The 14,622-nt window shown below is 42.6% G+C and overlaps 1 protein-coding gene across 6 annotated transcripts in view; it reads left to right on the top strand.

Moving 5' to 3' along the window:
* GATA3 (GATA binding protein 3) overlaps nucleotides 1–13,998 on the top strand; it is a 33,602-nt gene extending 19,604 nt beyond the window's left edge. For 5 of the 6 annotated variants that reach the window (XM_030571098.1, XM_030571355.1, XM_030571178.1 and 2 more), the window contains exons 5-6: nucleotides 6,609–6,734; nucleotides 12,782–13,998. In XM_030571098.1, coding sequence (XP_030426958.1) covers nucleotides 6,609–6,734; nucleotides 12,782–13,066 — 411 coding nt within the window. In that variant the 3' untranslated portion in view covers nucleotides 13,067–13,998. The remainder of the gene's footprint in view (nucleotides 1–6,608; nucleotides 6,735–12,781) is intronic. The other variant, XM_030571408.1, reaches the window with a different exon arrangement.
* The last annotated feature ends 624 nt before the right edge of the window (nucleotides 13,999–14,622 follow it).

The raw sequence follows: 14,622 nt of genomic DNA, 5'->3' as shown, positions 1-14,622 counted from the left end.
TTTCTCTTTTACCTGAATATAAATTGTAAAAGCGGTGATCTTGGAAATATAAAATTTGTTTTTATGACATGCTTATTACACACTATTTATTATTATTTATAATTACAGTATTTTTATTACATTAGGAAAACGGCAACACTCTTCCACAGCTCACTTTCATAGCTTGTATCACTTTGAATAAGCCTGTTATGAGAAAAGGCTCCTATGTTTCATCAAGGAGTATCAGATGAAACAGCATGAAGGTATTTAAGAAGCCAATTCAAAGAGTTCCTCCTACTGAAGCATTCAGGTCTTGAGCAGTCCAGGCAAACAACGCACGTTACAACAAAGCTTAAACTTGTTCTTCATAATAATTTTAAAAACAATAGTAGCTGCCTATTTAATTTAAAAAACAGCAAAAAATATCCACCTCCCTTTCCATTTCTTATAAGAAGTCTTGAAATTTAAATCTCTTCAGTGTGATAGATATACTTGCTTTGATCTGCTTACTCTTGGAAGTCCAGGGACTCCGTGCTGCTGGCCCCATGCTGCCCGGGGTCCCTAGGGACAGTTCTGTCCGCCATTAGGGAACTTTTTCCCAAGAACCCCAGTTTGGGAACCACTGATCTGGTCTGACCTCCTGGAAAACAGGCCAGTGAACATCCCCAAAAGAAGTCCCAGGGCAAATCTTTTAGAAAAAAACAACCCCTCTTGATTTAAAAATGGTCAGTGATGGAGAATCCACCACAATCCTGCATAAATTAGGCCCCAATCCCACAAAGGATTGCACCCATGCTTCAAGTTGGGCCCCATCCTCCACCGCCCTGGAATAGTCATTTGCATCAGTAAAGTGTGGGTGTAAAATGCTACCGTTCCAGTCCGGTAGGAGTTTTACACCCACGGGTGTAAACGAGGATGCAGGGTGTAAGGCAGAATCTGTGAGTAATGGCACTGAAGTGAATGGTGTGTGTAAAGTTAAGTCTGTGCCTCTGCCCCCTCCGAGGGCACCTAAATAAATGCATCATTCCATTAAATAATGGTTTCAGGTCTTGTAACTGTAATACACATCATATGTTTAGCATCCCCAGTGATCTGTCTGTGGATTTCCTGGGAAGCCACAAAAAGTCTGGAAGGCATGGCTAATGATCATGCAAGCAACAAGGCTGGCGGGGGGGAGTGGGACAAAATTATGTTCCCTCCCTGGGAAGTGACTGCATGTTTAGAATGAAGGAACATTTAGTCTCGTTATTATTATTAAAAATGCTGACAGTATGCTGACTGCTGTCCAAAACACAGAGGAAAGTGTGATTCCTGCCCCATGGTACTTAACAGCAGAATTAACAGACAGAATAATACAACTCTCCTTAAAGCCCAGATCCTGCAAACACTTGGGCCTGTATCCTGCAAATCATGCTTAATTTTATGCACAGCGAGTAAGCCAATGGGTCTGTGCAGGGCATGTGCGTAGTTTTGCTCAAGTGACTAGTCCCATTGATTCCAGTGGGATTACTCACATGAGTAGAGTTACACACGCACCTACGGCCCCAGTCCTGAAAACGCTAAGACCTTGTGTACACTTATTGGGGGTTTGACATGTGGCAATCGATGCATCGGTGGTCAATTTAGTGGGTCTAGTGAAGACCCGCTAAATTGACCGAATCGTTCTCCTATTGACTCCTGTATGAGAAGCGCAAAGGGAGTTGACAGGAGAGGGTCTCCAGTCGACATGGGGTAGGGTGGACCCCGAGGTAAATACTCACATAGCTGAAGTTGTGTAACTTAGATTGATCTCCCCTCCATAGTGTAGAGAAGGCCTAAGGCGCTGCTTAACTTTATGCCTATGACTCATCTCATTGAAGTGAATAGGACTGTTCACATATGCAAATACTATGTCTTTTTTGGGATCAAGTTCTAAATGACCAGAGGAAAGATAAGACTGCAAGGAGAAATGCAGTTGTCTTGGACTGGACGTGTAGGTTTGGGGACGAAGGGGTAAATTCCCCAGTATATCCTCCTCTCTCAAATGCTGCACAGTACAGGCAATACTGCTCCACTGCTTACAATGAACTTTTCCCTTAAAAGAAACTGTTGGTCCTACTTAATGGAGTCTCTTTCCTGCCCTTATTAGAAAAAGGAAAAACTTTCTAGGGAGGGAAGTGCTTGTAGGCTTTTGATTTTGGGAAGCTCCAGCCTCCATGCCCTTCCCCCCTTTCCATTCCCCTGTCTTAAACACACACATATTTTTCTGTCTTTATTATTTTTTTTCTTTCTCTCTTCATGTGTAAAGCTAACTTCCTAGGAAAAAGCTGCCGGATATCTGAGCACTGGAGATAACCCATAAACAACAGCTCTGCTTCCCCAACCCAAACACTGAGGAGATTAAATGTATTAGAAGGAGAAGGGGGGCTTGAAAAAACCCCCAAAACAAAACCCCAGGCAGCTGCAAGGTGTGCTCTCAAAGCAAGTGTGATCACACATCAAAGACCGCTCTGAATCACCCCAAAGCTGCACTTACAAAAAAATATATATATATCCTGTGTTGTGCCCTTAAAATGAAGTCGCCTTCCTCCCCTCCAAAAAAAGTCCCTGCAGTTTGAACACGGTCTGTACTAACTGGTGACATTTATAAATGTTAGATTTCTAGATTTTTGCCTTTCCCTTTTCTGTATAAACTGAACAAAGTAAGCACTCTGCCTCCATTTGATACCACATTGCTTTTGCCAAATTTCCCCAAGAAGGCAGATGTCAACAGAGCTGTCACTTATATTTGCACTTCATCATGTATTTAAAAAAAAAAGGCATCTGTGGCTCAACTTGATTTGTTCTAACTTTCAAAAGGAGAGTGAGAGAGACAGGCTGGGCCTGTGGTTAAGGCACAGGATCTAGGATGTATTTCTCTCGCTCTGGCAAGCTTCCTGTATGACCCTGGGCTAGTTTCAGAGGGTCTCATCTAAAGCCCATTGAAGGCAAAGATAGAACACCCCCACCCAGCTCTGACTAAAATAAATACAGGCTTCATTTATGAGAGTTGGATCAGACTAATCACCTTTGTGAGCCATAGCGCCTAAAACCAGATCTACTTAGTTTCAGAGGGTAGCTGGATTCACTAGTAAATGGAAAAGCGCTTTGAGATCCTCCCCCAGGAGAAGCTCTATAAGTGCAAAGTATTGTTGTGCATTCTGCCAGGGAGGATTTGTATCTGCAGGACATGACATGGTAATCTCACACTCCAGTTGTAATACGTACAATTAATTTTGAGCTTGCTCATTTCCATTGAAATCGGTGAGAGTTTTCTCATTGACATCAACGAGAGTAGGATAAGACCCTTAGTTCTGTTATTTTTTAGTATTTCTTTTCAGAAAGAGATAATTGTCCAAGAATAATGCTTTTTTTGGCCTTTAAATTACATTTATCATGAGGATATTTGTGTCGTGTGGAATTACTGATTGTGAACATCAGTGGCATAGGGCACAAAACCGCAAAATGTCTCCAAGGGAGACATTTCCTCTTGCGTGGGCTGAGTCAAATATCACTGGTTTTACATATTCCCAGGGGCCCAATACTTCAGGCCTGACAAGGGTAAAACTCCCGCTGAAAGCCTAGAGCCTGGTGCTGCTCCTGCTCCACTTATGGAACGGCCATTGAAGAGAATGGGAAATGAGCCTACGCAGAAACAGAAGCATCAGTCCCCACGTCAGTTTTCAACTCTGATCCTACAAATGCTGACACACGCTTAACTTGACTTGATTTCAGTGAGATTCCTCATATGCTTGAAGTTAAGCATATGCTTCAGTATTTGCAGGACTGGGGCTTTAGATTTGCCCAAGAAAGGACTGCAGGATCAGAAATCAACACACACGCACACGCAAACACACACACACACACACACGCTTTTCCCTTTGCCTAGCAAGTATGTGTCTGCAGTTCATATTTTTGTAAATCTGAATATACTCACTTCAGAGCATGCAGACACCTGGGATAATTTTTGAAACGATTTGGAGTGTTAACATTTAATTTCTTTGCAATTTTTGCATTGAAAAATCTGTTAGGATGGGCTAAAGAGAATTCCCACATTAAGAAAATAATCCTAGGTCTTGTCTACACTTACCGGGGGGTTCAATGCATGGCGATTGATGCATCAGCAGTTGATTTAGCGAGTCTAGTGAAGACCCGCTAAATTGACAGCAGATTGCTATCCCGTCGACTGCTGTACTCTACCTGAATGGGAAGCGCAAGGGGAGTTGATGGGAGAACGTCTCCAGTTGACATTATGTAGTGTGAACCCCGCGGTAAGTAGATATAAGTATGTCGACCTCAGCTACATTATTCACGTTGCTGAAGTTGCTCAACTTAGATTGGTCTCCCCCTGTAGTGTAGACAAGGCCCTAGACTGCAACTGATTGTTTACTTCACATGTTGCCTAACATACTACTACTCTGCATGGGCTCCCCTGTTTAAAAGTTTGCCAGTCAGATCTCTTAATTAATCCTCATTTTCCTTAATGAGATCAGAGCAAAACTACCCTTTCCTTTATCATGCTCACTAGCCATATTTGCCTCCCACCTTGGCTTCACTCTTTTCTTTTTTTGGTAGCCTGGACTTGGCAGAAAATGTAATGTTTGCGTGTTAGTTTTAGCACATTTAGGTCCCAATCCACAACCCACTAAAGCCAATTGGAAACTTTTCGGTGCTTGGATGAGGTCTTCAGAGCTTGATTCTTTAATCTGTGGGAGTTTCCACTGAGCAAAGTCTAGGTTGAGGACGTCAAGACTCCTTGAAGTCAATGTGACCAGGATTTCACCCACAGTGTTTTTCCAGTTATAGCCCATCACATGCAGACTAACAGTTAAATAGCTTGAACTACAGACAAATTGCTGCATATCTTCCCTACTTTGTATACACAACTAGGACCTGATCCTTGCATTCCTGACATACCCTAAGCTCCCATTGGCCCAGATCGTGGCAGCTCCTTTGTATTCAAGCACGGCGAGTGTTCTAAGCATGTTATTGTGTGTGTGTGTGTATTTACTTTATGTTTCACACTTCTTTTGTCTAAATAGTGAACTAATGAAAATCCCAACCAGCCAATAAACAAAGGACATCCCCATCCCTTGACTCCCCCCAATTATTTGAGTTGTAACGTGACCTACCAAAAGCCAGGAAATTCACAGATAAAGTGAACACTACCCCTAAAGTCCACGTTTGAGTTTTAGATTTGTTGTACAATGTCCAGAAATTTAGTGGTTTTTAAATGTTGCACGTGCTGCGATAGACAGCTGGAGTGGGTAGTGGGGTAAATGGCTAGATTAGTGGCACAAAGAAGAGAATTAAAACTCAGTTTCTTGAGGTGCTGAGTGGTGCCGAGCTCCAGCAAAGCACTTAAGCACATGCTTAACTTTCAGTTCATGAGTAGTCCCCTAGAAGCCAATGAATAATTGTGGAATCAGAGCCCAGTAACCATTTAATGTTTGTGAGGGTAGAAAGGACTTTGGCTTTAAAGATCTTATTTGAAAGCCTAAGGCCTGATCTACACTACGAGAATAGCGTAGCTGAAGTTAACATATCTTAGGTCGACTTACCTCGCGTCCTCAGAGCGCAGGGTCAACTGCCACCGCTCCCCGTCGACTTCGCTTCCACCTCTCGCCACGGTGGAGTACAGGAGTCAACAGCAGACTGATCGAGGATCAATTTATCGTGTCTACACTAGATGCGATGAATCGATCCCCAATAGATCGATTACTACCAGCCAATTTGGCGGATAGTGTAACCATACCCTAACCCATGACAAAGTGTAAGGAGCTCAGTTTATCCATCGCAGATGGATGGAGTGGAGTAAAGTGGTAAAAGTTGTGATTGTTAATTATAACATATGTATAAAAGAGGGAGTACATTCCCAAATGTCCTTCTACATTCTTATTTTACAGGTAATGAAAATGGTTCTTTTTTTCCTTTTCTTATATGGCTTCTATAAAATGGTGAAGTCTTATTTCAGATCTATAAATACTCAGATGAACTGAAATGTTTGGCTTAAAATTACGTGATTGATAAATCAGCTGCTGCCACCCTTAGCTGAAATAGGAGCTACAAGATGGAGCCTGTGCAATAGTTCTGTGTGCTTCAATGTGAGTTAAGTCTACAGGACAGAGCATTATTTGGGGCCTCATCCTGCATTCTTTGCATATCCAAAATGCCCAGTGACGTCTGAGTTTTGAATGTGCTTTAGGGTCTGATCTAGTACCCAGTGAGGTCAACATGAGGCTTTCTGTTGACTTCAGTGATTGTTAGTTTGGGCCCTATATGCAGAATCAGACCCATGGGCGCCTGAAAGTTTTAAAATGGAAAAGCCTGATGGCATTTAAGTAATGTTTTCCCCTCTGAAACGTGAGCTGCTAGAGCTGCTGTTTTGAATGATTTCTTCTGGAGGTTTGGCACTCATCGTAGGCCCCCAGTGCCCTTCCTATATAATTTGGGATGAACGCACCTTGGGGATTTTCAGAATTACTATTTGTTCTCACGAGTCATTTAGCATCATGCAATAGTTTTGTCCAGTTTCTGTTTGCTGGCTCAGTGGTTTTGCTGATTGAATCTTTTTAATACGGGGGCTTTTTTTTTCTCCCACCCTACCTCAGTCTGCAGCAAGACGGGCCGGCACATCCTGTGCAAACTGTCAGACCACCACCACCACGCTGTGGAGGAGAAATGCCAATGGTGATCCTGTCTGTAACGCCTGTGGGCTCTATTACAAGCTGCACAATGTAAGTGTAACTGTAACTCTTGTAAGGAAGCTTCTGTTTCAGGCACGTACATTAAAAATTCTCCTGAACTTAAAGGGCCCCCATCCTGAGAGGTTCTGAACGCCCGCTTATCCCTTTGGGACCTGCCAGGATCGGACCATTAGCCAGGATGAGGAAACACTCCCTGTCCCCTCCTTAATGATTTTGATTAAAATAGAATTGGTGTAACAGGACCTGGTTTGAAGCCTTATTAGACAGGCCCACAGATCAGTAACGATATACCTTTCCCGTGCTCAAGCCAAGAAAGGAGGAGTTTATCAACACAGAGTGATATTATCTACTTTGTGTTGGACTCCGCACACTGGAAAAGACAACATGCCATGTTGCAAACTGATATGCTTTGGATGCTAAGTCCGGTTCCTTGAGAAAATATGAACTCAGGACAAAAATAACACACCAGACATTATTTCTTAGGCCCCTCCTTGCTTCCTTCTCCCCAACCCCCCCACTCAAAAAGGTAGCTATAATTGTCGGGATGGTACACTCAATTCCTAAAATGAAGAGGATTTGATTTAGTTAGAGGGATGAAGAGTCTGCTAAACCTGTGCTGTGAATTTTAAAGCGCTGCTTGTGGAAGGGAAGGGGAAATGAATGAAATGTCTGGTAGATTTAATCTAATAGCTTCATGCAAAGCCAGCTCACCTAAACCAGGGATGCATGCCCTAAGGAAAGCGCTAAAGGGATCTGGAAAGAATTATACCAATTATTATTATTATTATTATTATTTTATTTTATTAATTAATAATAGACTCTTAAGAGTCACACGGTTACATTCATTACATACATGGAATAATAATAATAATAAATTAATAACAACAATGTAAGAAAGAAGGCAAAGACTTACAATTGCTTTGCTTTGATGTCACATTTTTTTGGAGTGGTTGTTTGCTGTATGTTTCATTTAGAAATACTGAGCCGAGTGTAGCTGAGGGCATTAGCTGGGCCATCATTTCTATTTAATATTCAAGCTGTTTTGTCTTTAGAGATGAGAGAACCAGTTTGGGTAAAATAAAAAATGACCAAAATCTTTGCCGAAGCCTAGCCATGCCCCACTTATTCAGCATGGAACAAAGTTTGGTGAACTTTCCCCTTTCATCTTCATTTTCACGTATCTCCACCCTCATTTGGTCTCAAGGAGTGAATGAAGGGCACCACCTTCTTCCATTGCCTCCGATGGCAGCTGGCTCCAGGAATCTGGAGTGAAAGCACTGAACGGTCCCATGGTATTTCCAGTCCAAGAGGGATCAGAAAGTAGCAGGGATCTCAGGAGAGAATTCATTCTTGCAAAGTTTCCAATTCAGTCACGTGTATCTGAACACTCGGGTTCCTATCCAAACCTGTCTGGCTTTTGCTGGTTCACTCACCCCTTCATTTTTTTATGACTATGTATCCTGTGTGTTGTGGACCTGATCCAGCCCCTGCCATCCCCACCAGATCCAAATTTTGGGGAAGTTCAGATTCAGCTGTGAAATTTGTGACATGGGGCACATCACTCATGCTGAGCAGATTAGAACCACTTTCACATTCTTTAAAAACATCTTCAGCTGGTGACAACAACAACCCAGGTGGTGGCTATAGTACATGGGCCAGATTCGGATACCCTCTACTCAAGTCGAGTGGCATCTTGCTCTCAGTGGATCCATTGGCTTAAATGGGACTGCTGGTGGAGTAAGATGACCAGCAAGAGTAAGATGACCAGTGGAGTAGGTGGAGTAAGATGACCAGTGGAGTAGTGACCAACAAGAGTTTCAAAACTGGCTGTTAATGAATAAGATCCTCTTTCCTTGTGGATGATGTCCAGTTGCAGCTCCTGTCTTTAGCCCTGATGGGAAAGGGAAGGTAGCAACTCCCAGCACTGCTTTTCACTTGAAAATACCACCCCCCCTCCCAGATCTAAAGATCTTTGACTGCGAGGTGAAAGATCAAGGTTTTATTTATTAACACCTTTCTCCTGCCCAGACAATGTAAGAGCCTCTGACTGCAAAGGCCCTAGCGTGTTGTGGAGGTTAGGGAGATAAGTGAATACCAGCAAAGAAACCAAAGCAGAGGGAACATAGGTGGGAAAAGGCAGGCTGTGAAAGCAGATACCTGGGAGTGTGGTGAGGAAGAGGGCAGGAAGGCAGCATCCTGTGTGGTGACTGATTTCCATGATGTGCTGTAAAGCATTTGGAGTTTTGTTGAATTGCCTTCAAGCGGAGGCCACCTCCTTTGGTCTTTCTGGGAGGCAGGATGGATAAGATTGTGTTAACTGTCTTGTGAATAGCACCAGACTAATCCTTCAGTCAATGCTTTGCTACAGAGGGGGCCAGTTATGGCAGGTGGGCAGGCTTCCTCTAGAGGCAAATATATTTATAAGAAAGTGTAGAGATCCTCATGTGCTGCAAAGGGACATCACTGAAGTTGATGTAGGAACACCAGTTTGCACAGGCTGAGATTCTGGCCATGTGCATTTTGAAACCAGCACTAGTTTCCAGTGAGTGGTGAGACAGAAGTCTGTACGTCTCTGGGTCTCATCAGATAAGTCCATTCTTAACCGGTGCTATGAGTCTCTAGTAAGCTGTGGTGATCAATATGAATTTAAGGCCCTCTGTCCCTCCAAAGAAGCATTTAACATCTTTTAGTGTGGGCACTCTGAGGAATAGTCACAGAATATAATGGATCAAATATATGGAATACGTTTTTTATTGTTCTTGCATTTTCTTGTTTTTATTAATGAGTTTCATTCAGACCTTTAAACTGTTGTCTGTTTAGAGCCCACTCCTGCAAATGACCTGTAGGGAAAACTCTCAATGAGACCAATTCCATGGCTGGCGTGACGGCAGGGCTGCGTCCTGGCTAATACAGCAAGGGAATAATATTGATGCTATTCCCTGACCCTCCTGGTTATGCTAATTTATTTTTAGTGTCCCACTAGATTTCTGCCGGTAAAGCAAACCCAATTGCCTGGAGGATGTTAGTAATAATAGTCTTGAGACTCATTCCTGTTTCTGTTGAAGTCACTGGCAAATGTCCTATTGACTTTAATAGGACCCATTAACAATCATATTAATAATTACTAATATTACACATTTATAGGATCCTTCTGGGATCCTCAAGTGCTTTCTCAGATACCGGGACTCCTAGAGATGAACTAAACATTATAATGACTAAATCTGCTGCAGCCACAGAGCACCATTGAAGTCAATGGCAAAAATCCCACTGTCTTCAGTCTGAGCAAGATCAGACCTATAATATATAAGACTGACCAGAGGTGACGCGCGGAGGTGGGGGTTGAGGTGCGGGGAGGGGAGCATGCAGAGTCACAGCACCCTCCCACCCCCCCAGGTTTGCTGCTTGGCTTGTACTGAGCATGCTCACATGGACTGAGCATGCTCAGTAACAGTGCTGAAGCTGTCCGCCCTCACTTTGCCCCCCCACTATGGGCAGGCATGGGTCATCTCTGACTATTCTATCTGTTTGACGTATTGAATTTGGGGCTTTTGGGGCCGATCTTGCCGCATTGAACTTACATGCAATATTCCCTAGAAGTAGGATTAGGCCTGATTGACTTCAAAGGGAGTGGAGGATGCTGAGCACCCTGCAGGAGGCCCTCTGCATCTCACAGGATCGGGCTCACAGAGCTCAAGCATGCACCCTTTTAAATGTGTGAGCTGCCACTGACTTCAAAAGGCGCAAGTTCTGACCCTTATTTCGCAATAGGTGGAAGCTACAGGCCAGCAGAACAGTGTGTCCCAAGAACAGAATTAAAGCAGAGAACATATTTCCTTGCAGGCCTGCCCATTATTAATGGGATCCATCTGAAATGAATGTTTTTCATGTACATGTGTTTGGCCCATTTCTGTTATTATGCTACTTGAAATAATCTCTTATTTAGCATGTGTTTAGCTTTTTCTGCAGAGGTAATTTTGTGGAAAAGGGAGCCGGATCCTAACCTCATGTTTATGTGCAGTGGAAACAGAGAAAGATCCGTGGGTTCAGTTCCTATGGGTGACCTTTTAATTATACTGCAACTACATTTTAAAGTCAGTGGAAAACCAAAATCTCTTTCTATCCTGCCATTGGGATCACAGCAAAATTCAGCCTCGGTTCTCCCTTGCCGGGTCACCGAGGGCACCTGTGTATAGCGCTTCCACATGGCGCATATTGCATATGATCTTGCCGCAAGGAACTCATGAGTACTCACTCTGCTGGGAGAAATGGGGCCACATGTTCTAGTGTCCCCCACCCAGTGTTGGTGGAAAGTACAGAATTGACCACCTTGACGGCAGTGGTCTGTATATCTACCGAACACGTACGGTGTGGTCAGGAATGGTGCAAACTGTCCCCAATACCCTTCAAACCTGAGTGTCCTTAGAACTAAATGGGTAACTCACATTCTGTGCTTGTTCAGTCCCAGGCCTCTCCATTTTCAATTGGCAGCCTCATTAGCAATCTAATGGGAATGCTTCTCCGCTAGGAACTGGGGGTGACACCACTGACTCATTTGAAATAGGCCATCAAACAGACTCGGATGATAGCAACTTTTGATTACTACTGACCTGGGCTGGATTTGAGCCAGCATTCTGCAGGTGAAAAGCTTCATCTCTCAGAGGTTCCAGTCCTCTGAGTTACAAAAGGCAATTGAGAAGCAGGCTGGTCTTGTAATTAAAGGTGCTAAACTGGGACCCATGTAAGCATGGTCCTTTTCCTGGCTTTTCCATAGGCTTCCTGGCTGATCTGGGCCTCAGATCCCCCTCTATAGAATGGAGATAATACTTGCCCTACCTGAGTGGACTATTGCATACATTAATTAATAACTCATATGCTATGGTGGGGAGCACCATGCGATAGCCTGCAAACAAGAAGGTACATTTTCCTATAGTCATAAATAATGGTCACAGTGGTGCAGGAATGATATTTTTGCACCTTTATTTGTCATCATTTGCTAGAGGTGAGAGAATAATTTGCGATGGATAATTTATCAGATATATTTAGCCTCTTTTCCCGCTGGCATGATATCCACCAGCTGATTGTGATTCCCTCAAATATACTATTAATAGTAATATTCAAAGTGACCTGGTTAATATTTTGAGGGTTTTGTTGAACTCTCTGGATAGAGCATAGTTTGCTGTGGGTGAAATTCATCCCTGTGCAGAGAAGTCGGGAAAAGGCCTTTGCATCACTTAAGTCCCAGCTAAGCCCTTAAGCCGTAAGTGGGACTTAAGTGGGACATGTGTCTGATACTGGCCTCTGAATAGAGATGAATTTCAGCCTGTGAGAATTAGATATTCAACGTTTCCTTCTTGTGCTTAGTTGTGGTTGGTTCGATAAGTCACATGGTATTGTTTCTCTTCCCTGATTGGATGTGCGAATTTCACTTCTGGTGCAAATATTCATGCATGAGAATGTAATGTTTGGGTTTTCTGCAAATATTTGTGTGTGTGAATTTTAAATTTGCTTCCTGCCAATAAAACTCAGATCAAGGAAATGTCTGCAGAAAAGGAACACACAAAAAGGAGTAAGCATGTCGAAAGCAAATTTGTTTAAAAAAAAATACCAATAATACTTTTTGCTCATGTTTTGCAGTATTTTCCCAGTTCTATGATGGTGACAAGAGTATTTTAGCTCCTTTGTAGACAAGATTGAGATTTAATTATCTCACTGGATATTAGCTTTAATGATTTTAAATTTGCCTTAACAAGAGGCCTTGAGGGTTGAGATAGTGCCTTTAAGGGCTATATGAGTTGATACTCCCTAGCTCGTTTTGCAGATGCACTCCAGTTACCTAGTGTCCTGGAACATGGTAACCTAAACCTTTTGGTCACTGGAAGTTACATACATTAATCTTGGCAACCGTGAAACCCTACCAGCTTTTTTTTGCACATGCCCCCAAAAGACTCGTTCGGATCTGGAATTTGGTTGGCTGTTTCCAAAGTCTTAATGATGTGTCGGTGATGAGTTCCGTGGTGATCTGGGGAGGAGGGACAGCAGCAAAAAAAACAATAAAAAAATAATTGATTTTTGTTTAGATTAACAGACCCCTGACTATGAAGAAAGAAGGAATTCAGACCAGAAACCGAAAAATGTCTAGCAAATCCAAAAAGTGCAAAAAGGTCCATGACAGCCTGGAAGATTTCCCCAAGAGCAGCTCCTTTAACCCCGCCGCCCTCTCCAGACACATGTCCTCCATCAGCCACATTTCACCTTTTAGTCACTCTAGCCACATGCTGACTACGCCGACACCGATGCACCCGCCATCCAGCCTCTCTTTCGGACCTCATCATCCTTCCAGCATGGTCACTGCCATGGGTTAGAGACAGACTCCCCCTGCTGAATGCTTACGGTCTCAAAATGAGATTTACTTTATATACTTGCATTTTTGCAGGCGTGTGGTTATCCATTTGAAGCCCAAAACAAATGGATAAAAATTAAAAAAAAATGTTATTTGAAGGCATAAAAGAAAAAAAAAGGAAAAAAAAGTGATGTTTGCCACTTTTAAAAGGAACTCACTATGGTGTCTGTATTCTCAGCCTCTGAATCTGGACTCCATCTGTGAATAAGCCATTCAGACTCATCTTCCCTATTTAACAGGGTCTCTAGTGCTGTGAAAAAAAAAAAGCTGAACATTGCATATAACTTATATTGTAAGGAATACTGTACATTTGAGGAAGACTTTATTGCATCTGGGTAAGCTGTAAAGACAGGCATGAACGACTCAGAGGAAAATTTTTCTAAAGGCAGATGGGGAGGAGAATAAAAATGCTGACTGAGAAGAACCAGGTCTAATGAACGAATGGACAAACTGCCAGTCACGTCCTCACTCTCTCTCTCTCTCTCTGGCTGGCTCAAGTTGTTTGATGCATTAACTAACTAACTAACTAACTAAAAGCTGTAGGCAGATCATTCATTCAAGGCACCAGGCCTTCTACATAGGAAGTAATAATGGTTTTGGGGCAATCAGTGTTAACATATGGATATTGCCAGTGAGGGTTTTCAGATAGCCATTCTTCAGGCCTATATGCATTGTGAACAAGTTCCTGTAATTGTTGTTTGTATGTATAATTCAAAGCACCAAATTAAGAAAGATGTAGATTTATTTCATCCTATAATACAGACTGAATGGTTGTATAAATTTATTTACTGCTAGTGTTAAGACCTGTTTTTATTTTTTTTTTGGTTTTGTTTTGTTTTCATATTTTTTCCCTCTTTTTTTTTTTTGAGAATAAACTAGATTAAATTCTGTTGACTTACAGGCATTTTGTGCTTGGCGGTGTGTGGAGGGGGATTCTTTTCATTTTTGTTTTGATGATATTTATTAAATAGCTTTCCTGGGTATGGGTGATGTGTATCTTTTTCAGCTCCTTTGGACGGCCAGTGCAATGTTTGCGATGGTTTAAAAATAAAATAAAATAAATGAAGTGCATGTTAGAGTGACCCACTGTTCAGTGTCTGTTACAGATCCCCTCATTTGCAAACCATATGAATCTGCTGCAGCTCCCAGCTAGGCGAATCATTCCTTTCACTTATGCTTTAGAAGCTTATGCTGCTGAGGTTGCAGATTCAAGCCCTGTGCTAACTATGATAACAAATGTACAATGAGAAATTTAGTGGGGAGGTTTTCAAAGGTACCGCTAGCAGAGAGGTATCTAACTCTGCTTTAGGCCTTTAAAAAAAGGCCTCGAGACCTTTGGAAAAAATCCTGTATGGTAATAAGCTTTCCTCATGTTCTGTGCTAGTGATTGCTGCCCTAAAGCACTTCCGTATGCAGTGAGACATTTTTTACAGTCTAAAGTCTAGATCCTAGAGTGAGCTCTGCGTGGACAGAGCCTGCGTTCCTGCTGAGCCTCAGAGAAGTAGATGGATCTTATTG

This window comes from Gopherus evgoodei, chromosome 1 (genome assembly GCF_007399415.2).
Source record: "Gopherus evgoodei ecotype Sinaloan lineage chromosome 1, rGopEvg1_v1.p, whole genome shotgun sequence".
Lineage (NCBI taxonomy): Eukaryota > Metazoa > Chordata > Testudines > Testudinidae > Gopherus > Gopherus evgoodei.
Note: the sequence above shows the minus strand (reverse complement) of the source record. Positions and strands in the feature narration are given on the sequence as shown.